Below are 27115 nucleotides of genomic sequence, written 5' to 3'. Positions count from 1 at the left end.
TATTTTAGGTTGCCACGGTGGCAAGAGGCCTTACCTGCTGAACCATCTTGCTGGCGTGAAGTCATAAACACTTTATCTAACTGCCATTAAGAGGTCAACTGCTTTGGAAATTTCCTTAGTATTTTTTAAGTAGTCACTCTCTCTCTCTCTTCTTAACTCTTAGAAAGCAGCATGTTTAGCCTTAGACACATGTTTGCACCTCAGCCTATGTCATTATTTACGTTGTGATTATGCACTCTTTTCCTGAATTTATGGAAGGTTTTCCTGATGTAATGAATTCTTGTGACATTTACTTCACTGGTGTAAAAAGTATCTAGTTGTGGAACACAATGGCTTAGTCTTCAGCAAAAGAAAACCTATGTGAAAGGAATATTGTTCTTTTGCTATTTTAACATTAAGATTAAATGAAGATAAAAAGAAGATTTTTTGTACCTTTGAAATTATTCATTTTTGAGTTTATTTTTTCTTTATACAAACTCACTGAAAAGAACGCATCACAATGTGTTATCTTCAAATTCTAAGTTAATAGTGACACCTATGGGTTATTACGTTCCAATCTCTGAATTATTCTTACAGAAATTTTGACTAACTATTCAGATATTTAATTAACTATTTAAAAGTTTAAATTTGGGATTGAATTTCTTTAGGAAGAATGCCATAAAATACTCATATGCCCTTTCTCTCCTTAGGTCATACAACCCAAAACTATCTTTAGATTTTTTTTTAAAGGATTTATTCATTTTATGTTTTGTGTATGAGTGTTTAGCCTATAAGTATATTTGTGAACCATGTGTGCACTTGACACCTGTGGAGGTCAGATGTGGACATTAGATTCCTGGATCTGAAGTTAGTTACAGATGGCTATATACCAGTGTGTGGGTGCTGGGAATCGAACCTGGATCTTCTGCAAGAACAAGAATTGCTCTTAATCATCTCCACAGAAATTATTTTCAGATTTTATTCAAATTTAGGCATTTTATTTTTAGAAGCCAAGGTGTCTTTTACTTTTTTTTTAGAATTATGGAATTGTGCAGTAATTTATAATTATAATTGTGCAGAAATATAATTATAATTATAATTGTGCAGAAATTTATAATTTCCATATACAGTGGAACTTGGGCTGGAGAGATGGTTCAGCTATTAAAGGCTAGGCTCAAAACCAAAAATAAATGGAGCTTAGTTTTCCTAAAAATCTTCCATTTCCACATTGTTTCTTATGTTTATGGTGATCTAAATAGGAACAGCCTCCGTAGGCGTAGGCGTAGGCGTAGGCGTAGGCGTAGGCGTAGGCGTAGGCGTAGGCGTAGGCATAGGCACAAGGAGTGGCACTATTTAGATGTGTGTCCTTGTTGAAATGGGTGTGGAGAATGTGTGTTGCTGGGGGTGGGCTTTGGAGTCTCAAATATTCAAGCCATGCCCAGTGTCTCTCTCTTTCTCAGGTAATGAACTAACCTCTGAACTGAAAGCCACCCCCAATTAAATGTTCCTTTTGTAAGAGTCATGGTGTCTTTTATAATGTCATGGTAGCTCTTCACAGCAATAGAACTTTGAGTAAAACAGTCCATTTAAAGCTTTCTTTTAAAACTGATGAGAGATTCATATAAAGACCGGTGGATTATGAGACCTAAGGAGAACGACTTTTGTATTAATATTTTTAAGAATATAATTCATGTACTAAGATATTTTTAAAAGCATTTTTTGTGGGGATGGACAAGAAATTATTTTGGGAAAATATACCTCCAACACTTAAACAACTGGAACACAAGAAGTTCACATTCCAGACAAAATTGTTATCTCTAGAAATTGAATACATTAACTTCACTCATACTGGGAAAAACTGGTTGATATTGTTCTTTACAAATCTATTATTGAAGCCTTTAGTATTACCATAAAACTTAATAATTATGTATCTGTCAACACCTTATTAAACCTTAATAGTTGTATGCATTTTGTGGTACAATATGAAATTTCAATGCATGTGGACAATACTTATCGTCAGCTTTTTCTATTTTCTGTTGTTCTCAGGGTCAAATCATTATACCCACACTCTACATGGTGGCTCAATTCATTATTTATAGTTGTGGGGGGGGGTACCTAGACTGTCTTCTGATGAAAAGTTCATCCCTAGTGCCCTATGACTCAGCCCCCTTCTGTGTATTTCTATTACATGATTCATGTTGGGATTACTCCTGAACTTCTCTTAAAAGATTGTGAACTTATGTTAATGTTAAAGCATATATTTTATCATAATTGATCACATAAAACATATATATTCATAAAGAACATAACCTTGACTTCTCTGATGCCACCCTATGATCAAAAGTCATAAAAGATAAAAGAATGGCTCAGGAAGATTGCCTAATGACTGCATGGTCCATGGGTCAAAAAATAAAACTTGTCTTTCACAGAACACTAAGTTCTGGTATAACACCCATTTTACAAAGAAGAAAATTAATTTCCTAAAGTATGGGACACTGAAAAATAAATTAGAAATAAAGAAATAAAAAACAAAAGAAGCCATATTCCTATATTAGAGTTTATACACATTGGAAAAGTATGTTTTGTGTTGTTTTTATATGTTTGAGTTCAAATTTGATTAAATTTTCATTTTATTTCTCTTGAACATCAGGCAAGAAGTAAAAAGACTGCTGTCCACAACTATTCTAACAAATAATCTTTCAAATTTATGCATTGCTGTGTTCAATTATTCAGTGTGCAACTCCTTAAATAAAGAAAATTCCATTTCATATTACAGTTGATACAGTAAGTGAACTAGAGTGTTTTGTGTACTCCTAGTGAATTAAAATTAAAACTTTAACATTGATGTCTCAGAAAGAAACCTATCTGGTGAGTGGTGTAAAAAAAAAACAACAAAGCTTAAAAAAAAGAAAATGTATGAATTAATCAGGGATCTTCTTGCACACAAGAAAAAACACAAATCTTAAATTTACAAAGACCTGTCTTTCTCCATTAGCCTAATCAATTATTCTTTGAGACTCTAAAATTACTAGTATATTAATGCTTCCTATTGCATTCTCTGACACCTAGATCATTTTTAGTACTGGAAATAACAGTCTCCTGCAATTAAAACATTAAGGGTAGTTTCCCTTCAACTGATTCTAAGCCACTAATAAACAGAAACAAGATTGTCCCATTGATTTTTATCATAATTAGGTTGTTCCTAGTAATAATAACTGAAAGTGGCTAATAATAGTGATGAGATTCAAGGTTGCTCACTAAGTTGTCTAGTAGAAATACGATCTCAATAAAGTACTTTATAGCCCAAAATTAAGCATTTTCCTGGAGAAAGTTATTAATCATGAAGAAGCTCGTACAGATACTTAAGACATACTTTTAAAGTATGAGCAAAGCCTCAGGATTAGTGTGGCTACATAATTTGTCATTGAAATTTGATAAGGATCCTAAAATATTCATAGAAATATAAAGAACTAAGATCAGCGAAAATACGTTTGAAGAAAAGAATCAATGTCCCCTTACAAATATCACAACTCATTTCCAAATGCCACAATTAAAAGTACATACAAGAGACGCAAGTGTAGATAGGTCAATTCAGACACAGAATGTAAAGTCTAGAAACAAACACCTATTTATGTGGAAAAATTACATATCGCAGTAGAGGCATTGCAGGTGTGAGATGAAGCTATATATTCTATAATTTTTAGTAGGAAGATTTATTATCTATATGAAAAGCTAAAATATAATTTTACTTAGGCATGTACCAGAAGTGTCTCCAGCTCACTACATGCTAAATATTGAAGAATTTCAAAAGTATATTTGTATACCACTGGTACCTTGAAATCATCCCGTGAGAGAGTTTATACAATGGAAAACAGTAGACACCACATACCAAGGTGTGGAGAGTTTTGGGGCCTGCCTTCTAGGAATTTGGAAAGAATTTGATAATGGGCTAGGATGTGGAAGTAGACTCAGGCAGAAATTTAGCTTTGTGCTGGAATACAGAAGTAGGCTCAGGCAGGAATTTGACTTTGGGCTGGAATACAGAAGTAGATTGAGGCAGGAATTTGACTTTGGGCTAGTTCTTGGAATTAGGCTCAAGAATACAGCTGAATAATGTGTTCTTTGTATCTTGATGGGTCTTGTTGAGACTTTGGTTGTAGTAATCCTGGGACCTTCTGTCTATGTTTTGCTCCTTACCCACCCTGCCTATGCTTTGTTTGTTCCTTAACTACTTTGTTTATGACTTAGGACTGACCTTATTCTTTGCATGTACTTAGAAAGATATAAAAGCAGAATGGAAAAAAATAAAACCACTTCAGCCTCAGAATTGTCTGGGGTCATGCTATACAGTGTTGTCTAATTGCCTTTTTTCTTTTTAATCCTTTCTCCCTCCCTGGAGAACCTTTGACTGACTGTTGGTCACCAAGGCATTTCCACCTTCTGGGGTGGGTGGGGTTACCAGCACATCACTGGTGGAATTTCTATCTTACATCATACCTGGATGGTTTAAACATTTAAGTGTGAAAACTAAAATTCAAGACTTAGAAGCAAATATACAGAGGAAAATGTCTTCTAATGTCTTGGGATTGGAAACAAGTTTTGAACAATAAATAAAGTCATGTAACTCAAAGGACAAATGTGCTCATTATGACACTTAAAATGACTTTAAAAATCTTGTCACAGTAGTGATTGAAGAATGGTATTTTACAACGTGAAAAAAAATAAGTAAGCTTGCCACAGGCCCTCTGGTCCCCTGTGCCTGCGTAAGAAAGGGTCTCTAGAGTAGATGGGCAGAGATAAGATGTAGTGACAGACAGTCGAACACGGAGAATGGTGTTGGATCTGAATGTATTCTTCTGGTTGAGCTTCAGACTTATATAACAACGAATTATCAGAGGATACAAATCACAAAAAGACAAGATACACTGAAATTCACCAGTTACAGCAGAAAGGAATTTACAGGGACTAATTAAATGTTTACATTAGGGATAACAAGCCCTGCCTAGGATCAGCCTAATGTCAGGCAAGAAATTCACACTTTAAGGTTAAAAGCATCAGGGGGTTGTTAACTCTTGACAGGCCTTAAGAGTAATGCGCTATCACAGAGCTCTAAATTTTTAGGTCTAGTAAAACTTATCTTGTCTGGAGAGTTTCCCCTTATCAGGGTAGTATATCAACTATACTTGACATAGAATGTAGCCTGTAGTAAAAGATTTCTATCTCAGTGAGACTTTTAGTCTCTATCTACAGACAGCTGAGTAAATGACAGATGTTTATATTGTTTTATGATGGGGCTAATTAGTTACTGAATAGGTTAAGCTCCTTGCTGCTATCTAGAATCTAAGAACACTGGAAAAAGGCTTTAGCTATGTTAGAATACAGTCTTAAAAGGCATTTACTATAAGGTAATACTATATAGAGTGCACGTGAATCTATACACTAGATTAATGTGGTGGAAATTTGAATATAATGGGTTAGGGAAAGAGATGCCATAACTCTGGGAGGAAAATTTCCCTGGACTCTTATCCTCGTGAAACAGCTTCCAGGCTTTTCACCTGACAAACCGATCCAAACTGGAGAGTTGGCTTTTGCCAGAATATCCAGGAGGAGAGTCCTAGAAATTCATTTCTCATGAGCAGCTTTTTGGCATTTCTGCCTCACAAGCTGACTCCACCAGAGTATCCTGACATAAGCTCAGACCAAGGAATGTTTCTCACTATATTTTTTCTAAAATATTCATATTTAAAATTTATACAAGGCCATCCACAATGTAATTATTATTAAATGTATAAATTATTATTAAAATAATAAAATAGGTAGATAGTCCAGCTGTAATGTTTTTAAAGGCTTGAAAAGGAACTTTATCTAGAAGAGTATATCTCATTGTTCAATAAGCAAAGAAAAGTTGTCAACATTATCAATGATCAAGGGTGTCAATGGACAACATGAAGAGTTTCATCTTTTCCATAGTAAATGTGATAAATTTGTGTTATCCAACAGTAGGGCAACACAAACACAAGTGGAGAAGAGTGCTTTGAGAAAGCTCATTTTAAGCACAATTTGCAATGTGATGGCACCAAATTGAAGCTATAACAGCATAGATTGTTGGCTATACGCTAGCTGTTTTCATTTCTAACAAGAGAGCAGGCATAAATACAACCAGAAACAACTTTATTTGTAATGTTTTATTTCTTGAGGACAAAAAGAGTTAATGGTCATGACATTTCTTATCTTACTATGCTTCTAAAATGTTTTGAAAATGTTTAGTTTTTTAGTAACATAATTTCCTCTTTTTGACATTTTTGATATTTTTGATATTTAAGTATCTAGTAGGCATCCATATGAATCATTTTGTGTGTGTAAAATTCTTTCTTGAAAAAAAAATTACTCTCATGCCATCAGTCTCTCCCCTGCTACTACATAATTGCAGAATCTCTAAAACTTGTTCATAGAAGTCATACTTTTTATAATTAACATATCACTCTATTACCAGACATAGCAAACAATGTTCTCACATAAATTATTATACATCTGCGGAAAAGACATGACAGATACCAGAAATTACAACTGACTAGGAGTTCTCTACATGAGCAATACATATTAAATGATATCTGGGTCTCCTTCATAAGAGTATCAAATTTCTAGGAAGAAAACTTCATTTTATAAGTTAGCTGATTATATCCATCCCACAAATATAGACAAGAAAATATAAAGGAACATGGAGACATCACCTGAGAAACTGACGCAACCCATTAGGTGGAGGCTGTATCCAACCTAGGTTGGCAAATCACAGACAGTGGTAATTTTGGTAGGGAAGAAAGTAGAGAAAATAACCTGTGTTGATTTTCTATGGACTCCTGTATATGGTGCTAGCATTTGCACTTGTAAAAACATGTGTCATATAATTTAACCCTTACAGTTCTATAGTTGAATCTTATACCCATATATATTAATAAAGACACTAAGCTTTTGAGAAATCAAGCATCTTACTAATGGTGTCTTGTTTTCCCTCCCTCCCTCCCTCCCTCCCTCCCTCCCTCCCTCCCTCCCTCCCTCCCTCCCTCTCTCCCTCCCTCCCTTCTGTTTTTGCAGTGATAAAATACTCTCATCAAAGAAGCTTAGAGAGTGAGGGCTTATTTTAGCTCGTAAGTCAAGGTTATAGCCCATCACAGCTCTGTTCACAATTAAGGCCCATATCAATTAGAGTAACCAGGATGATCCTGCATAGGCATGGCCAGAGATGAACCTAGATTCTGTCAAGTTGACAATACTAACTGTAACAGCTAGTGTCTTCACAACTTATACTGAAAACAGAGTTTTACACTTGGGCGAAAGAGTATAGAGGTCACATTATCAATCAGAGGAGGTACAAATAGCCTCTACGTGATAGTTTATGTCTTGAAATGTTGGGCTCTACTTTCAGGACTCTTGTAACTACAATGGTTCCCAGTCTTCCATATCTATCTCCAACTACAAATGGACTCACTGAACATTTTGTAGCTCTGTGTGTTCTGTTTTTTTCTTTTTGTTTTTTGTTTTTTGTTTTTTGAATCTTGAACTTCCAAATACTAGGGAACGGATACCAGAGACTTTACAGATTTGCATGCTCAAAACACACAGGCTGATTATCTTCTGTTTTCAATTTTATCCCCACTCTTTGGTCTGTGTTAGTTAACAGTTGTAGTTCTGCCAGATTGATAAGGGTTACTCCACCCCTCTATATGCGTTTTTTGTCAATTTTATGAGACATCTTTATTTTAAAATATTTATAGTAATGGGTATTTCAAAGTGATGTCTGTGTACCAAACTCTTCTCATGGAATGTTTTCAAGGGCAAATTACAGAAAAATAAGAATCGACACTTTTCTATGAACACAGCCCAAACATACACATCAAAACAAGGATGTCAATTGTATGTCCGGATAGCTGTTAATAAACCCCTATACTATAATAAATGTCTTAACTAAGTGAACCCTTTTTCAAGTACATGTTAAAATGTGTCTCAATAGTAAACAAAAGAACGGAAAGGCCCAAACTTGCGGGGGAAATACACACACACACACACACACACACACACACACACACATACACACACACACACACACACGCGCGCATATATATATACGGACACATATATATGTACACACAGATATATATTATATACATATATACATACATATATGTATATATATGATATATAACATACATACACACACACACACACACACACACACACACACACATATATACACACACCAGTGAAACTTGTTCCACATAGTGGCTGCAGGAGTAAAATATGTATGTTAGTAGAACAACAACAAAGAAAACAAAACTAAAAAGGGGACTTTAGTGGAAATGAGATGGCTAAATCCCAAGAGGAACCAAAAAACAGTAACAGTAGCTCTTCTAACGTCCAAATTCAAGACAATGACAGAGGCCTTCCCTAACACAGTCTTCTTTACTTGGCAAAGTAGGCCCACTCCATGAAGCCACAAATCTAGCATCGCTGAAGACCACGCCCTTCCTCTCGGCGCATTGCGCACGCCCGGCAGCAGTCACCGGGTCCAGGTCTGAGCGGAAGTGACGCACGCGAAGCTGAGGGGCTTGTGCGTCTGCGCCGGAAGTGCCTGCCAGACAGTAAATAAGCCCAGAAAAAGGACGAAAGAAGCTGTCTCCATCTTGTCGGCACGCGCCGAGCTGGTGACGCGGCGGCGATGGGGAGCGTTCTGGGGCTGTGCTCCGTGGCGAGCTGGGTAAGGCGACCTGGGGCTCGCGGCCCGTGCGAGCTGGGTTTATCCGCCCTCCTCCGGTCTTTGCGGCTCCGCTTCGGGGCTGGAGCCTAGTGAGGGTGAGGCCGGGCGGAGCGGGGCGTCTCCCGAGCAATGGCTTTCTCTCTCGTGGGAGCCTCGGCCGTCGCCGTTCCAGCTCCTTCCTCCCACGGGCACTGAGTTTCTCCTTGTCACCCCGATTCCGGCGACCTCGCACTGCGGCACTGTCATTCCCGGAGGCCTCTTTTGTTCTGACACGCAGCCGCCAGGGAGTCGGGCCCGTTATTTGGGACATCTCGACAAGTGTCGACGTAGTCTTACCGGGTTTTTTTTGTTCTTGTTTTTAATACAGAAGTCAAATTCCCTTACTACGTACCTTTTTCGGTTTTGTTTGCTTTGATTCTTATATTTCCAAATTTATGTTTCTAGAAAAGGTGTTCAGGTCTGTGGGTACTGATTTTTTTTTTTTTTGACGTAAAACATGAACGTGCAATCTGAAAGTTGATGCTATAGGAAGGGTATGTTGCATTTTCGTGAGGCAGTACAATCCTCTAGAACAGTGGCAAGATTTCGTAAACCAGATGGCACAGATGACCCCGTTCTCTAATAGACAAAACATTGGCAGAGCAGTTTATAATAAAAAGCTTCATTGCTTTGGGTGAGGTATTTGGATTCAAATCTTATTCTTTGGCCAATGATTTCTAAGTTTAACTCGGAACAATCTTTTTTAACTAAATCATCCCTTTGTGTATATGTAACCAATGTACTGGCTAGTTTACATGCCTCATCATTTGAAAACTGCTTTGGTATGATATGACGAGAATTATGCTTAGTTTTTACTCAATACTGTTTGTAAGTCCAATGAGCTATTCCCTTATATTTTGCTATTTGCAGTTGGATAAGGAAATTTGACCTCGGAGAGCCTAATTGAGTCTGTTGACCCCTTTATACAGAAGGCAAAATTAAGTGTAGTAAAACTTAATAAATAGGAGCTGGGGAGATGACTCAGCTTGCTGCTTTTGCTAGATTATGGAGTTTAGTTACCAGCACCCACACATTCGGCAGTTCACTGCTTGTAACTCCAGTTCCAGGGAATCTCACACCCCCTGTCTACTCTCCACTGACAGTTGGCTCCCATGGGCACATACTCCCACACATAAGACACATATGCATACACATAACAATTGTAAGTAGTTATTATAAAATGTTTCCTTGGTTTGTTTGTTAGGATGTTGAGTTATTTAATTTGTAATACTAGAATTAGCTTGGTTGTGGTGTGGGCACACAGCAATTCCATTGAGACCATAGAGTTAGAGGGATATGAATTCTCCATTTTATTATTTTCCAGTTTAGTTTTGAGCACTGTTGTTGTTGTTGTTCTCTTTTGTCTTTTTAAGTTTTAAGGAATTTTTGTATATGTGTGTTTTAAGTCAAAATAGCTTTGGAGAACACCATTGGATACATTGCATGACTACATCTACAACTTAGATTGACACTTTTGTTCACGAAAGGAATGTCTTTGATGAAACTGGTGCTGTCTTGCCAGCATCATTTTATTATACCTAGGTACACTGAAGAGGTTGCAACAATAGCAGGGTTAGGTATGACTGGAACTAGGGGGCAAGTTGTTCATCATGATGCACCTTTCTTCTGACTCATCTGGAGGTTCATGGTGTGAAGTTTGAATCATACCTTTTGTTCAGTGTGCTCCTTTTAACTATTAGATTTCAGTGTATATCTGTAAGTAGAATTTGTATTAGGAGGTACACCTCCATCTTTTCCAACTCCCAAGTTTAATATGCTTACTTGCTTGGGAACTTTGATGAGGTGAAATTTTATTCAACTGTTCCTCTGGTTGAAATAATTAAGTATGTCAAGTAATCCATAATTTAAAGGCTTTCATTTTTTAACAGATTTTTGAAGACTCAGTCGAGTTTAGTAACACTTTGCTTCTGGTTCATAAAGTAACTATAAAACATTACTCCTGAACTACAAAAATGTATGAAAGAAAATTTACATGTGAGCATCTCTGGACCTTTTATCTAACTGTAATACTGCCAGCCACTAACATATCTTTCCTCAATATAAGGTCAGCATTGGTATTCTGAATAGATACTTTTTAATAACTAGATCTTGTGAACAATCACAATCATTTCTTTACCCCAGATAGTTAATGTAGCTAAGTAATTAAGAGGAAAGATGTAGGAATTACCAAGCACCCGTTTCACTGCCAAGCTCTGCTCCATTTTTGTTTTGTAACACAATTTTGTTATTTTAAGAAATCATCCCTGATTGCTTTCAGACACAGGCAGTTTAGTAGGACTTGTCAGCTTTGACTTTATAATGAACTGATCTAGTTTTGCCATTTGCAGCAGAAAGCTCATCTGAGGCTATTGGTGCACCCAGAGAAAACTTGCAGGTTCCTGTCTGGTTAGGATATTTGGGGAGTCTAGTGTGGTGACGTGTTGCCTGCATATAAAGTCTACTTTTATGTAGTCAGTATATTGTAGACTCCTCTTGCTGGTCATCTGAGCCTTGTTTTATTCTCTTCAGTTCTGAGTTTTTCATCTTTTATTCCTGTCTCCTGTGTTGGCTAAGCTCCTCAGTGTAAATGTGAAAACCCATGTCTTTGTTTTATGGTATTGAGTTGACATATCTTGTTTTTGTCTCCAAATATTAGTAGGTTCTTCTAAATCGTCTTCCATGTCTCCTTCCCATGCTCTAGGCTCCCTCCACTGTCTTGACTGTGTAAAATGTAGTTAACAGTATCAAAGGACATTTGTACATGTTACCTTGCAGATTGGTTTTGCCTACTTGGTCCTCCCTCATGGGTTGTATATTCCTGTTCTTCTCCATGTCTTCTGAGTCTCTGTTAGATGTCAGATACAGGTTTTACCTTGATGAAGGCTGGATATACTTCATTCAATGTTTAAAAACTATTCTTGGGCTATGCTCTTGGATATAGGTAAATTACTTAGAGATGTTTATGTCTTTGATGCTTGCTTACAAGTGAAATGAGTTCAACCTGTTTTAGACAGCTGGGATTCTGCCCTGGGAATGCTAGCTGCTTTCACTTCTGTGAATTCTCAGCTCTGTCTCCTCAGGCAAATTGCTGTGCTGACCTATTCTAGTTAGAAAGATGGGCAACTCCTAGGGTCGACACCATCTGCTTTCCAGAATCACTACCTTGCATTTCTTCTTTCCAGTTTTATTAGTTCATACTGTATCTGAAATAATTGCTTGATTATTTTTTTCCATCGTTAAAGCAAAAGGTAAGTCCGGTCACTGTTACTTCTTCTTGGCCTGCATTTAGGTAATTATCCCAAGTACATTTTCCATCTGTAATTCTGTTATCAGCAGTGTCTTTTTGTTCCTGGGTAGCTTGCTTGGTCTTTTGTTTTTGCCTTTTTTTTTTTTTCATTATTCCCATGATTCCTTTCTCATTTTGATCTGCTATTTTCTCATTTCATTTCTGAGCTAGTGTCTCAGTCTCTGTCCCTCCTGCCCTTCAGGGGCCCCTCCTCTAGCCCTCTCCTCCCTCCCCACCCATCCCTCCCTCTCTGGCTTTTGTTTCTCTAGCTCAAATGAAGTGCATTGGCAGGATTTGTCCTTTGCATACTGAGTTATCTTTATGTAGATGTTCTATTTTTTAATTTTGTGATCATAGAAATCTTCTGTGTATGTTTGCATAATAGCTATGCCATCAATTTCTGATCCTCAAACATAGTGTACAGCTGCTTTGTGTTCGTCTTAACACTTACATTTGCTATAGAAATTTGTCTAGTACAGTGCTATTTTCCGGGAATATCTGTGGTTCTTTTCCCCAGAGCTGGAATACCCTGGTCTAACTGATGGAGTTCAGTCTAGGTTATGGACAACCCTTGTGAGGATACTTAAATTTTGCCTTCTTGAGATATTCCTTATTAATGCTTGTGCATGTTAAGCTCTCCTGGTCAAAACCCTACTCATAGTTCAGCAAGGAGTTCATTAGAGAAAGTTAGCTAGTTGTTAACTAGTTGTTAACTAGTTGTTGACTTACCCTTAAAAAACAAAACAACAACAAAAAAACCCAACCTTGTTCTAGTGGTAGTTTTATTGCTATTAACAGAAAGCTAGAAAAGGAAAAAATAAGAACACCAATTCACTTCAGGGTTGTGGTGGATCATCCCCCCACCCCCCAGAATTCTATGGCTGTACTCTTTATCTTGGAGGTGGGCCTGGAGGTGAGCTGAGGAGCTGTGCTATTTATGAATCTTCCATTTCTTAGATAAGTCTTGGTTGCCGATGGTTAGTTCCCACGTTTTTAAATAATTTTACTTGATGTAGAGGACAAAGGCTATTTACTATTTTCCTTGTTCCATCTTTGCCTTAGGTTTTTAGAGCATGTAGGTAATGTATGCGAGCCGAACACTTTTAAGCTTTTTGAATTAATGTCACTGTTTATCCCTTCAACAAATAGAATGTGCATTTTATTAGACGATTTTAAACTATGCTGATGTTTAATATTTTTCCCAGATTCCGTGTTTGTGTGGCAGTGCCCCGTGTTTGCTGTGCCGATGCTGCCCCAGTGGGAACAACTCCACTGTGACTAGATTGATCTACGCACTTTTCTTGCTCGTCGGAGTATGTGTAGCTTGTGTAATGTTAATACCAGGAATGGAAGAACAACTGAATAAGGTCAGGCTTTTGTTTTAATGTTGACGAACTAAGATTATAGAATATGCATGAAATGACTTTTGGGGTATTAAAAATAAGGTAATATAAAAGTACAGTAATATGTAATCCCAGTTTTAGTGGATTATAGTCTTATGATGGCGGCACTGAAAATGTTCTTTCGCAGTTAGTTCCCACCAGAACAGATGGTAGATGGCATTACTGAAGATACAACATGCTTCAGTCTCAGGCCATAAAGAAATCAGGCTGGAAGTGGTCTGTATGCTTCCTTCCTGAGACTGGCTCTCATCATATCAGCAGTTGCTATGCAGGCTGTTGGGGAAGAATTGTCATGTGTAGTCTTAATCAGTTGTTGACTCTGCACATAACAGTACCTACTAGCCAGGCAAGATGTATCCAAGTACAGTAGTGACAAGCCTGTCAGAGAGGCCACTCCACTGGAAGGAATTTACATTTGTTATTGTAAACCTTTGACTGTAAGCCTCATCAAAAGCCTGTATAGAGTAGTGGTCCTACTCAGGACGCTACTGCTACTGTTTTACCAAATGAACTACCATCAAATTTCCTCCTAAGTAACTGGTCTTCAGATACACAGCTCAGTGGTATTTAGCCATGGTCAGAGAAGCTTGTGTTTTACAGTGGACTCCAATACCTACAGAGGCTTAGAAACTAGTTAGTGTTGAAAATAACTTGATGCTTAAATGCTCAGCTTTAAATGGGTTATCTATGTCACTGTATTCAAGGCTCAGGGAACACTGTTTATGAAGGGACAGAAAGAATGACAGAGTCAAAGGAAATGAAGAAATGGTGTCAAATCTTGACATAACATTCTACTTGCAAACTCACAGCATCTGTGAGGCACACGTGATTGACCACTAACATCAGTGATGGAGAAGAGAGGCGCTCACAAGGTTCTGCCTCTTAGAATTCACATGCAGTTAGGTAGTTGCTGGATATAACTGCTCCAAAACTGATATCTAAAGTGCAGTATTCTTAGAGTACTGCAGTTAGGCGTGGGAGAAATAGTTTATTCTTATACATATGAACAGTATGTGTAGTTCTAAATAATACTGTCAGTTACCTCACAAAAGTTTCTTCTTGGGGACTGGCGAGGTGACTCAGCGGGTAAGAGCACTGACTGCTCCTTCAAAGGTCCTGAGTTCAAATCCCAGCAACCACATGGTGGCTCATAACCACCCATAATGAGATCTGACACCCTCTTCTGGTGTGTCTGAAGACAGCTACAGTGTACTTATGTATAATAGTAAATAAATCTTTAAAAAAAAAGTTTCTTCTTTGTATTCTGAGTTCAATGTAACTTTCTATCTGTGAGTGTATGTTGGTGGAGATCAAGCCCTGGGCCCCATCCCTGTTGCCTGGCAACAGTAGTATTACTGTGCCTCTCTACCCCAGTTGATTATACCTTTCTGAAGTAGTCCCTGCTGTTTCTCAACATTCCCAATTACAATATGAATAAGCTGTCAGCTCAAGTTAAGTCAATAATGTCCTTATGGTCACAAACAACATTTAAAGGTCTTATATTCAAAATTGGTATAAATAACCTTGACTTTAAAAAGCCATTTTGTTTCCATCTTAGACGTGACTGTTTTATGTAATTCTTTAAGCTTTTGTTAATTTCTTCCCACCTATTTTGCATATATAATTCAGCATACCACAGTAGAATGCAAGTCTTAGGAAATTTAGAATTATGATAACAGTATAAATATGTACAATTTTGTTTTTATGTAACTTAAAATACATACTTAAAGAATAAAAATAAATCGAGCTCAAAGTAATCACCTTAGACTTGACAATTGTTAGTTTATTATTTGCTTGCCTTGAAGTTTTAATGTGTGTGTGTGTCTGTGAAAAGTTCTCACTATGTAGCCCCAGTTGCTCGGATCTATGTGTAGACCAGGTTGACTTTGAAATCGTAGAGCTCTACCTACTTTTACTTCCACAAACGCTAGGATTGAATAAATGCCTGCCTGTCACCCCATTTTACCTGATTAAAATGCTTATACTGAGTGTATATGTTTGTGTGCGTGTGCGTGTGTGTGTGTGTATGTGTGTGTGTGTGTGTATGTATTATGGCCTTTAAAGCATATTACGGTTTACATGGAACTTTTAGTTCATGAAAAGTATTGATCATAAACCCATTTTGTTTTTCTAGATTCCTGGGTTCTGTGAGAATGAGAAAGGTGTTGTTCCCTGTAATATCCTGGTTGGCTACAAAGCTGTGTATCGCCTGTGCTTTGGTTTGGCCATGTTCTATCTTCTCCTCTCTTTACTAATGATCAAGGTAAAAAGCAGCAGTGACCCTAGAGCGGCAGTCCACAATGGGTAAGCTTTGATTATGGGAGAGAACATCTATATCACCTTTTCCTCTCAGGAATGTTGATATTATCTAAAGAAATTTCAGAGCAGATATATCTTTTTCATTAAAAAAAAAAAAAAAAAAGTTTAAAAATAGTTGATTTTACTAGAGAAAGTCTTGTTTTGGATATTAAACACTAGTGGTGGGTTGTTTATTGGTATCACATCTGATTATGTATTTTAATTTCAAAGGAGGCTATATGTGTGATTGAAGGAAGAGTACTGGTGCCCCTTCTTTTAGCTTTTGATGAGCCAGTCCTATTATATAGAACTCTGAGTTCCTAGATCCACAAGGCAGCCATTATTACTGAACAGGCATTGCTTATCTAGATGATTGTTTTCCACAGCCTAGAAAGAAAACAAAATGCTAATTTAATCAGTGTCCTTTAATGTTGAGTAGGTAATCTGTTATTTTATTTGAATGATTTGAATTTTATCTATTTCTTTTTATAAACTAGTTTTTCTAAATATGTTCTATTGTTTATTTGTTGTCATGCTATGCCAAAGATAGAGAGTAAAAATGTAATATTAGGATAATAAAAATTGTTCTATAATAGGTTTTTACCATTTTAGTCATTAGCTGTCTTAAATTACTATTTTGGATATAAGCATTTGTCATAGTTTATTAAAGCTATTCATGAAATGAAATTGTGCTTTATATATAAACATATTATGCAGCTCAGTGCTTTGAAGTGAAGCCAATATTCTTAAATGAATTGGTGGCACGTCTTCATAAGACCGTCTTTACAGTAGCCTACATGATAATTTCTTTTTATGTTTAGTATATACTAAGAACTATTACATAAAGTGTAACTGTTCTTTTAAGTGGTTCCTCAGAGCTCTGCTATTTGAGTTGTTTCTAGGGTTCTTACTACATTTGTTTCTGTCTTAGATTCTGGTTCTTTAAATTTGCTACAGCAGTTGCAATTATCATTGGCGCATTCTTCATCCCAGAAGGCACTTTTACAACTGGTGAGGCGCTTTTAAAAATTCTGTGATCATCTTTTGTTTTGTATAGGAAACCATAGTAACTGCTACCTGGAACTCCTTTTCTTATTTCCTTTTTTACCCCCGTTGCAAAATCAATTTATGTATATAATTTTGTTTTCCGTTTTTGTATTAATATTACTAAGAAAAATAATAAAAACGAAAGCAGTCATCCTTTGCTTAAAATGCACTGTTTTTCCTTTCAGTGTGGTTTTATGTAGGCATGGCGGGCGCCTTTTGTTTCATCCTTATACAACTAGTCTTACTTATTGATTTTGCCCATTCTTGGAATGAATCGTGGGTTGAAAAAATGGAAGAAGGGAACTCAAGATGTTGGTATGCAGGTAAGCTTTTGTTTCTTCTATCTTCAGTATGGTGAATGTTGGGGAGAATAGAATAGGCTGCTAGCAAATTACTTAGGATTTTTGTGTTCTGATGTTCTCTGAAGAGGCTTTCCGTAAAGGTTTATGAGTGACTATCAGCAACTTGTTGAAAATTTTGTTCTTAGTAGCTGGGAATTTATCCAGGGACCAGTAAAGAATCCAGAGACCCTTGAATAGCCAAAACAACGCTCAAAGCCCTCTTTTTTTTTTTTTTCCCTCTGAGACAGGGTTTCTCTGTGTAGCCCTGGCTCCATGGCTGTCCTGGAACTCACTCTGTAGATACCAGGCTGGCCTTGAACTCAGAAATCTGCCTGCCTCTGCCTCTGCCTCTGCCTCTGCCTCCCAAATGCTGGGATTAAAGGCGTGTGCCACCACCGCCCGACTTCAGAGTCCATTTCTTAAAACTATATTTTTGCACCCAAATTTCCCAGTACATTAAAAGTTTAAAGAGAAGACTACTAGAAATAAACACAGAGTTGTGTAATTGGTCAGCAGCAATACGCAGCTCAAACAAGAACTTTGGAACACTATATAAAAGTATAAAGGATGCCTAACAGCTAAGGGGATGTCTCTGGTAGTATAATTATAATAACAAGCTTGAATTGATTAGTTACATAAAATGTAAGATTTATTTAGAACCAGGTACCATGCTGAATCCCTAATATTTTTATAAAATCTAATAATTCCATTGTATTTCTTTCACAGCCCTACTGTCAGCTACAGCTCTGAATTACTTGCTGTCTTTAGTTGCCGTCGTGCTATTCTTTGTCTACTACACTCACCCAGCCAGCTGTGCAGAGAACAAGGCGTTCATCAGTGTCAACATGCTCCTCTGCATTGGCGCCTCAGTAATGTCCATTCTGCCCAAGATCCAGGAATCACAACCAAGGTCTGGCTTGTTACAGTCGTCAGTAATTACAGTCTACACAATGTATTTGACATGGTCTGCTATGACCAATGAACCAGGTATGTTTTATTTATGAGTCGTGAAGTGTTGCTTTTTTTATTCAGAACTTGTCGTTTTAAGAGATGAAGTTACTTCATCACTAGTAGAGAGGTAAAGCTTGTAGGCTCAGGGTGTTGAATATTTCTGTTTCTCAGTCATTTGAGTTTCCTCTATTGAGAATTCTGTTTAGCTCTGTACCCCACTTCTTAATTGGATTATTTGGGTTTTTTGAGATCTACTTTTGTGTGTTCTTTATATATGTTAGATATTAGTCCTCTGATAAATATGGAATGGCTAAAAATCTTTTCCCATTCTGTAGGCTGCCACTTTGTCTGATTGACAATACCTTTCCCTTATAGAAGCTTTTCAGTTTCATGAGTTACATTTCTTGTTGATCTTAGTGCCTGTGCTATTGGAGTTTTGTTCAGGAATTTGTCTTCTGTGGCAATGGATTCAAGGCTATTTCTACTTCTTCTATCAGGCTCAGTATTATCTGGTTTTATGTTGAGGTTTTTGTTGCACTTTGTCTTGAGTTTTGTGCAGGGTGATAGATATGGATCTATTTGAATTCTACATGCAGACATCCAGTTAGACCATCATCATTTGTTGAAGATGGTTTTTTTTTTTTTTTTTATTTTCCATTCTATATTTCTGGTGTCTATCAAATAAGACTTGTCTGTTTTTGTCAGTACCAGGTGGTTTTTATTACTACAGCTCTCTATGTAGCACTTGAAATCTGGGATGGTGCTACCTCTGTAAGTTTTTTTTTTCCCCCTATAGTATAGGATTGTTTTAGCTATTTTATTGTATAGGTGCTTTCATTTTCACATAAGAAGTTGAGAATTGTCCTGTCTAGCTAGGTCTGTAAACAATTGTGTTGGAATTTTGGTGGGGATTGCATTTAGTAAGATGGCCATATTTATTATGTTACTTCTACCAGTTCATGAACATGGAAAAATCTTACTATCTAATGGTAAGTTTTTATCATACAGATCTTTCACTTGCTTGGTTAGAGTTATTCCAAGATATTTTGTATTATTTGTGGCTATTGTGAAGGGTGTTGTTTCTCTTGATTTCTTTCTCAGTCTGTCATTTGTATATAGGGAGACTACTGAAAAAATAAAATTTTTTTTTGATCAGTTACTTTGTTGAGTTTTTTGGCTGTAGGTGTTCACTGGTAGAATTTTTGGGGTCACTTACGTATACTATCATACCATCTGCAAATAATAGTACTTTAACTTCTTCCTTGCCATTTTTCCCCCTTGATCTCCTTCAGTTGTCTTATTGTCCTAGATAAAACTTAAGTACTATATCGAGTAGATATTTATGGACAACCTTGCCTTCTTTCTAATTTTAGTGCAATAGCTTTGAGTGTCTCTCCATTTAATGTTGGTTATGTATAGGCTTGCTATAAATGCCTTTGTTATGTTGTATCCCTAATCTCTTTAGAACTTTAGGGATATTGGATTTTTGTCAAAGGTTTTTTCTGTATCTAATGAGATAATCATGTGAGTTTTATTTTTCAGTCTGTTTATTTGGTGCATTATATTTACTGAGTTTTGTATATTGATCCATCTCTGAGATTTCTTGGATGAAGCCTACTGATGAATGGTCTTTTTGATTTGCTGTTGGATTCAGTTTGCAAGTATTACTTTTGTAGCTGTGTTCAAAGAAGAAATTAGTCTGTAATTCTCTTTCTTTGTTGAGCCTTTATGTGGTCTGGTTATCAGGGTAACTGTGGCCTCATGAAATGAACTGGGCAGATGTTCCTTTTGTTTCTACTTTGTGGAATAATTTGAGGAGTATTAGTGTTAACTCTCCTTTGAAAGTCTGGCTGAAGTCTGTGCTAAATCCATTTGGTCCTGGGGATTTTTTCAGTTGGAATACTTTTAATGACTGCTTCTATTTCACTAAGGATTATAGGCTTTTTAAAATCTGATCTTTGGTAACTTTGGTAAATATTACCTACCAAAATTATCCATTTCTTTTAGGTTATCCAATTTTGTAGAATATGGGGTTTTAGTATATTTTTATGATTTTCTGGAATTCCTCAGTGTCTGTTATGTACCCTTTCATTTTTCATTTTATTAATTTGGATAGCCTCCACATTTTGGTTAGTTTGGATAAGGGTTTGCCTATCTTGTTGATTTTTCTCAAAGAACCAACTCTGTTTCATTGACTCTTTGTAGCCTTTTTCTGTTTTATTCCTGCCTTTGGTTTGGTTATTTCTTGATGTGTCCCAGAAGTTTGGATATGCTGTTATTTTTCATTTAATTCTAGAAAAGTCTTTAATTTCTTTATTTCTGTCTTGTCCTGTTTTCTCATTCAATAGAGAGTTGTTCTGTGTCTATGAGCTTGTAAGCTTTCTGTTGTCCTTGTTGATAATATTCAGCTTTAATCTGTGATGGTCTGATAGAATGTAGGGATTTCCATTTTCTTGTATCTGTTGAGATTTGCTCTGTCTTCAAGGATGTGGTCAGTTTTGGAGACTGTTTCATGAGGTGCAGAGGTGTATTGTTTTCTGTTTGTGTGAAGTGTTCTATAGCTATCTGTTAGGTCCATTTGGTTTGTAATGTCTGTCAGCTACAATACTGCTGTTTAGTGTTCAGCTGGATGACCTGTCCATTGGTTACAGTGGGGCATTGAAGTTTCCCATTAGTATGTGAGGGTCAATATGTGGTTTAAGTTGCAGTAATATTTCTTTTACAAACTACAGTGCCCTTGTATTTGGGACATAGCTGTTAAGGACCGAAGCGTTACCTTGGTGGATTTTTCCTTTGATGAGTATGTAGTATCCTTCCCTATCTCTTGATTAATTTTGGTTTAAAGCCTATTTTGTTAGATACTAAAATGGCTACAACAACTTGCATTGTATTTCTAAATATATTAACTTTGGATAAGATACCTAAATTTTACTCATTTGTTGACTAAGATACCTTGGCTCTGAGATAAGATTGGAAAGAAAGTGACTTTAGTTTTCTAAACACTTTTCTAAAGTCTCATTAATACATACAAATTATGTTTAAGTATTTTGTTAATTTGTGCCTTTTAAAACTTTTCAAGGTCCCAAGGGTTAAATATGTCCTAATTTTTTAATTACTGTAACATTTAATGACCTAAATGTGCTTTATAGAAACAAATTGCAATCCAAGTCTACTGAGCATCATTGGCTTCAATACCACAAGGCCTATTCCAAAGGACGGGCAGTCTGTTCAGTGGTGGCATCCTCAAGGAATTATAGGACTTGTTCTTTTCCTGCTGTGTGTGTTTTATTCGAGGTAAGACAGGCTATGAATCCACTTTTACAGGAAGTGCATTTATATAGACTAAGGAATCATTTAAAAAACTGTTTCTTTCTTTCTCTACGAATTTCTTCATGCAGCATCCGTACCTCCAACAACAGTCAGGTTAATAAGCTGACTCTAACAAGTGATGAGTCAACATTGATAGAGGATGGGAATGGCAGAAGTGACGGATCACTAGATGATGGTGATGGCATCCACCGAGCTGTAGATAACGAGAGGGATGGAGTCACGTACAGTTACTCCTTCTTTCACTTCATGCTCTTCTTGGCTTCACTTTACATCATGATGACCCTCACCAATTGGTACAGGTATGAATGATAACTTCAGATAATTCTTGTGGATTTTTCATGGTATATGGCACTACTTGAGTATGCATGTGTGTGTACATGTGTGTGTGTGTACATTTGTGTGTATGTAGGTATGTGCGTACCTGGTACGTGAAGGCCAGAGAGGGAACTCGTATGTATTCTTGAGGCACTGACCATTTCCCCGCTGCTCTGGAGACTAGCCTAGCTAGCTAGCAAACTGCAGTGATTCTTCTGTTCTCACCTTCCCCGTGCCACCACACCTGGCTTTTATAAAATGGGGGTCTGAGGGTCAAACTTCAGTCCTAATGTTTACCAGGCAAATACTTTATCTCCTGAGCCATTTCTTGAGCTTCAAAGTACTTTTTAGTCCTCTGATGTATTTCAATAGTTAAAATGAATTCTGAGAAGTATAGACTTACTTCTTTGACAATTACACAAACAGTTCTTGAGGAAGCGTAAATGGAAAACTTCACTAAGCCCATTTTAACAGAAATTCATGTTAACTATAAGTTGGTTTAACATACTGTTTACTTTTTTAATTTTTAATACTGTAAATTTATTCCTAACATACTATAATAACAACATATAGTTGTTTCATACAGTTGTTTAAAAGAGGATTCTTTTTTAACGATATCATTAAAAGATCTGAGAAACTGGGCTGGAGAGACGGATGACTCTGGTTAAGAGCACTGGCTGCTATTCCAAAGGACCCAGGTTCAATTTCCAGCACCCATATGGTACCTCACAATTTTAACTCCATGTTCAGAGCATCTGATACCTTGTCTAGACAATGGCACCATAAGCATAGACATATATATAATGCACAGACATACATAGAAGCAAAATAACTATATAACACATCAAGTAAAAATCTTAAAAAGGTATCTGAAAATTTTTGATGCAGATGTTAATGTGTGATTTTTTTTTTTGTAGAACTTTTTTTATTTGTACATTTGTTTTCTGCTCTTTGGTATTTTTCCTAAACATCCTAAACAGTTACCCTAGTTCCTATCCCCTACCTCTCCAGTCCACTCCTCTCTTTTTCTCTTCAGAAAAAAGTTATTAACCAACCATGGCATATCAAGTTGTAGAAAGACTAGGCACCTCCCCTCATTGCGAGACTGGATAACCCAGTATGAAGAAAAGGTCCCTAAAGCAAACAAAGGAGTCAGAGACAACTAGCCCCTGCTCCCACTTTTATGAGTCCTACAAGAAGACTAAGCTATTAACTATATTTGTTAATCCCTTCAAAATTAATTAATACACATTTTTCTGATAAAAGTAACTTCATAATTTGCTTTTAAAATGACTTTGACTAAAATGATTGCCAAAAGAAAATCAACACAAGGTTGATATTCACCTGTATGGTTGGACAGGTTATACATGTCTTTAAATATTATAGAACCAGCAGAGATGGAGAAAAAAATCATCCTTTTCTGATGTATTTTCTGCTAGTATTTACTCATTTTTATTATGAAAGAGTATTATCAGAAATTTATAACTTACTTACTATATATCAAATATTGAAAATTTAGATCTAAGCCAGGCAGTGGTGGAGCATACCTTTAATCCCAGCACTTGGGAGGCAGAAGCAGCCTGAATCTATAGTGTGAATTCCAGGAAAGCCAGGACTACACAGAGAAATCTGTGTGTTAAAAAAACAAAAGCAAAAATAAATATGAGGGTTTGTGTGTGTGTACAAAAGTCAGCTGACTTTAGGATCTAGTTCCTTCCCCATCTGTCAAATCTTAGAAGGGGAGGGTGGTGAGGTAGAGAAGGGAGGCCCATCAACATTGCAACCATGTACAGAATAGTCAGATGAGACTTTACTCAATCCTCATCTATTCCTATTTAATAACATGTACAGATTGCATACCTTGCTTCGAACTATGTGAAAGATCTGCTGCAGCAGTATGGAGGGTATGGCAGGACCATCATGATTCCAGGAGCTACTGCACATTATCACAAACTCCATACAAAGGAAGCTTAAATGAAGGGGCCTAGTAGCTTGATAGCTTAGTAACACAAGCCATTAACCTACAATCACTTTGACTTTTCCTCATATTGTAGGTATGAGCCTTCTCGTGAGATGAAAAGTCAGTGGACAGCAGTCTGGGTGAAAATCTCTTCCAGTTGGATTGGCCTTGTGCTGTACGTGTGGACACTAGTGGCACCACTTGTTCTTACAAATCGGGATTTTGACTGAATGGGATGTCTGGCATGAGTCCCACTTTGGCCATTGTCTATTTGACAGTAACAGTATTCCCAATTTTTGTAAAGTTGTATGTGCTGTTGTGTAAGTGTAACACTGTTTTTCTCTTGCATGAAATAGATTTACTCTGCCAATTTTATCCATGTTCTTGCTAAGTCTATTGATGATATGAATTGGAAAGGGAGAATTTTGAATATGGTGAGAAATTGGGAAAAATGGACATTGATAGGCATATCATCTGCTTTGTGTACATATGGTATTAAAACTGAAAACAAATATTCTTGACATTTGGGTTTCAAAATTGTGTTAGCACTTATTTTAGAAACATTAATTAAGTGTATGGCTGCCTTTGAAATACTTGATGTGTTGTTGTTGCCTTACAGAGGACTACAAGTATAAAGCAAATAGCTGTTTTAAAATTATGTAAATAAGTCACAGGCTAGTTATTTGAAAACTCTAAGTCACTTTAATTTTGTCAGAATCTTCTCTTACTAGGTAGGCCCAGGATGTTCCATAGTTAGTGGAAAACAGTACAGGAGGTGGAGGGAAGCTAAGCAATAGACAGGAGCCGTCACAGGAAGTCACTGGCAATACGGGTTTAAAGCAGGTACTTAGATCACGGTTTTCTCTGTAAGAAAATATGGCCGTCACCCCCGCCCACCAAAAAAAAATGATTTGCTCTTTGTGAACACACAATTATGAATTTCATGGCGATGTTAACAATTCTGCATTTAGACAAGGTTTTGCAAAAGATATTGTGTTAGAAAAATTTGAAACTAAAAGCTTCCCAAACAAAATGGGAAACCTTACAGGACATAAAACATTAGGCTCGGGTTAGGCACTAAGATAAAGTCTAGTCCAGTTCTCATTTTAAAAGTCAACTAGCTCTAAAGCTAGTTAGTGACAAAGTTGGATACCAAAAATAGCCAACACTATGACATAAAAACTTTGTGTTCAAAATGTACAATTCACTTTATACATTATTAATAGTAGATAAATTTGTGTAAAATGTATCGCTGCTGTCCAGCATGCTTTTCTTCTTTTTATCCAAACATGAGGCCAGGAGGATAATTAACTTGAGGAATAGACAACTTACATTCACTACATATTTAATCATGCTTAAAATGTTTGTATTTACTGCCATGCAATTGATATAGTAAATCGACTAGAAAATTAGTATGCCACTTAATTAAGATAAAAATGCTTAGTTATTTATGTTAGTATCTAGCTTTTAAAGAACTACATGTGTCTTTAAAAGTATTTATTGTGCAAATGTACTATAGCAGTTCATCTTCATGTTCCAGCCTTACTCTGTGTTAATACTGCTTCACAATTCTGAATGGCTGTGTTCTCTTAAATAAATGCATTCAAAGAAAACGTGTGGTGGTAGCATTACAAATGTAGGTGGCTTTCTTCCTTCCACAGGCCTTTTTTTCCAAAGGTTGTGGCCAGCATTTTTCTCTGGCCAACAATTTGTCTCAGGATTTCTATTGCTGTGATAAAAGTGACCATAAGTCATTGGGAAAGAAAGGTTTATTTCTTCTTACAGTTTGAAGTCCACCATCCAGGGAAGTTAGGGCAGGAACCAATGCAGGGCCTCGGAGGAGTGCTGCTTGTTGGCTTGATGCCTATGACTTGGCCTGCTTATTTTTATAGAGCATTCCAGAACCACAGGCTCAGGGAGTAGGAGGGATGAAAACTACCTCAATTGGCTGGGCTCTCCATCAAGGTGATGTAAGAAACTGGTCATCAGCTTGCCTACTAGCCAGTGTAATTGGAACATTTCCTCAGTTGAGACCTTCTATTCCCAAATGACTCTAGCCTATTTGATAAGATCTTCCTATCCATGAATCACTACATTAACTTTTGATCTCCACAATAGATCACAAGAAGACGTAAGTTTATTTTGGCTCGTAAGTCTGAAGGTTCCAGTACACAATTAAGTGTCCTTATTTCTTTGGAGTGTCAAAGTATCATACCAGTGAGGATCCATAGCAGAGCAAGATTCTGGACTCTCACAATTTACTAGGATTATATAATCTTCAATGGTCTGCCCACACCCATTCCCACCTTCTAAAGTTTCCTGGGAACATGCTGTCTGTCCACATGGGAACATTTGACATCCAGTTCTAGCAGTTGCCAAACTTTGGTATATTTTACTTGTAAATTCTTTATAGAGTTTCTAGAGTGTATAAGCAAGCAATCTCTGTGTGAGAGAGAGAGGCCAGAGAAGGACATTGGAGTTAGTACCTGGAGCTAGTGAACTGCCTGATGAGAACTGAACTCTGGTTTGTAGCCATTACAACTGCTTCTAGCAGCCAAACCTAGACAGTGGATGTCTTGGGTGAATGATTACACATGGGGTGTAAGCTAAGTAGTAAGGAAATAGCTAACTCAAATCCTGGGTTAGTGAAAAGTCATGACATGGGAAATGGCTTGTCTGTAAAATACTACTACTCGTAGCTTGCTTTTACAAACCAAACTTTAACCCGTGACCAACTTAATAATAGACTTTGAGAACATTTAGAACCATACACTCATTCTGATCACTTTAACCAAGCCAGTTTAAGATTAATCTTACTATGCTTTGGTACCCACGGATATGTACCACGTTCCCAATTCTCCCTTTGTGGCCCATTCATCCCTTGAATCAGCATATAATACATGTATATAGGATATGGTGGCTAGACCAAAGATTATTTGCTGGAAGCAACTAGAGATGAAAGCAACACTTAATTATGTGCGGGGGTTTTTTTTTTTCTTCTTCACAAATACATATTTTGTGGAATAAACATTTTCCTCAGAGATCAAAATATTGCATCCTATAGTAGGAAGCTCTTAAGTAGGAAGGAAAACTCAAAATAGCTTCAGGAAGTTCCTGAAACTGACCAGATTCACTAGGCCTGTTCCTGCTAGAGTGAGTACCCAATTAAAAGGGAGTCAAGCTTCGAAGACTATCAGATGAGATAAGCCCCAGCTGCCTGGAAGAAGTAGAAACCTGCTGATTTAATAGGTTTAAATTAACTTGGAGTCACTTGCAAAGAACACTCACTCTCCACCTTATATCTCACATTCTATACTTGCTGGGCTGTTCAATAGTAATGATCTTTATACAGGAGGAAAGATCTGAACTCTTCTCAACAAATCAGGCCCAGACTTGGATTGATGGCACCCAGGG

General features: G+C 36.9%; 1 protein-coding gene across 1 annotated transcript; it reads left to right on the top strand.

Moving 5' to 3' along the window:
* The first annotated feature begins 8558 nt into the window (after window positions 1-8558).
* Window positions 8559-25314, top strand: Serinc1 (serine incorporator 1). The gene is made up of 9 exons (NM_019760.3): window positions 8559-8731; window positions 13262-13423; window positions 15594-15763; window positions 16689-16768; window positions 16990-17127; window positions 17872-18132; window positions 21246-21390; window positions 21495-21725; window positions 23796-25314. The coding sequence occupies exons 1-9, from the start codon at window positions 8693-8695 to the stop codon at window positions 23929-23931; spliced, it is 1362 nt and encodes a 453-aa protein (NP_062734.1). The 5' UTR covers window positions 8559-8692; the 3' UTR covers window positions 23932-25314.
* Window positions 25315-27115: the final 1801 nt, after the last annotated feature.

Source organism: Mus musculus, chromosome 10 (genome assembly GCF_000001635.26).
Source record: "Mus musculus strain C57BL/6J chromosome 10, GRCm38.p6 C57BL/6J".
Taxonomy (NCBI): Eukaryota; Metazoa; Chordata; class Mammalia; order Rodentia; family Muridae; genus Mus; species Mus musculus.
Note: the sequence above shows the minus strand (reverse complement) of the source record. Positions and strands in the feature narration are given on the sequence as shown.

Coding starts and splice junctions, on each gene's coding strand:
- Serinc1 (NM_019760.3), top strand. CDS start 8,693: ATGGGGAGCGTTCTGGGGCTGTGCTCCGTGGCGAGCTGG. Junction 15,764..16,688: donor AGAGCGGCAGTCCACAATGG/GTAAGCTTTGAT, acceptor TTTCTGTCTTAG/ATTCTGGTTCTTTAAATTTG. Junction 18,133..21,245: donor TGCTATGACCAATGAACCAG/GTATGTTTTATT, acceptor TGTGCTTTATAG/AAACAAATTGCAATCCAAGT.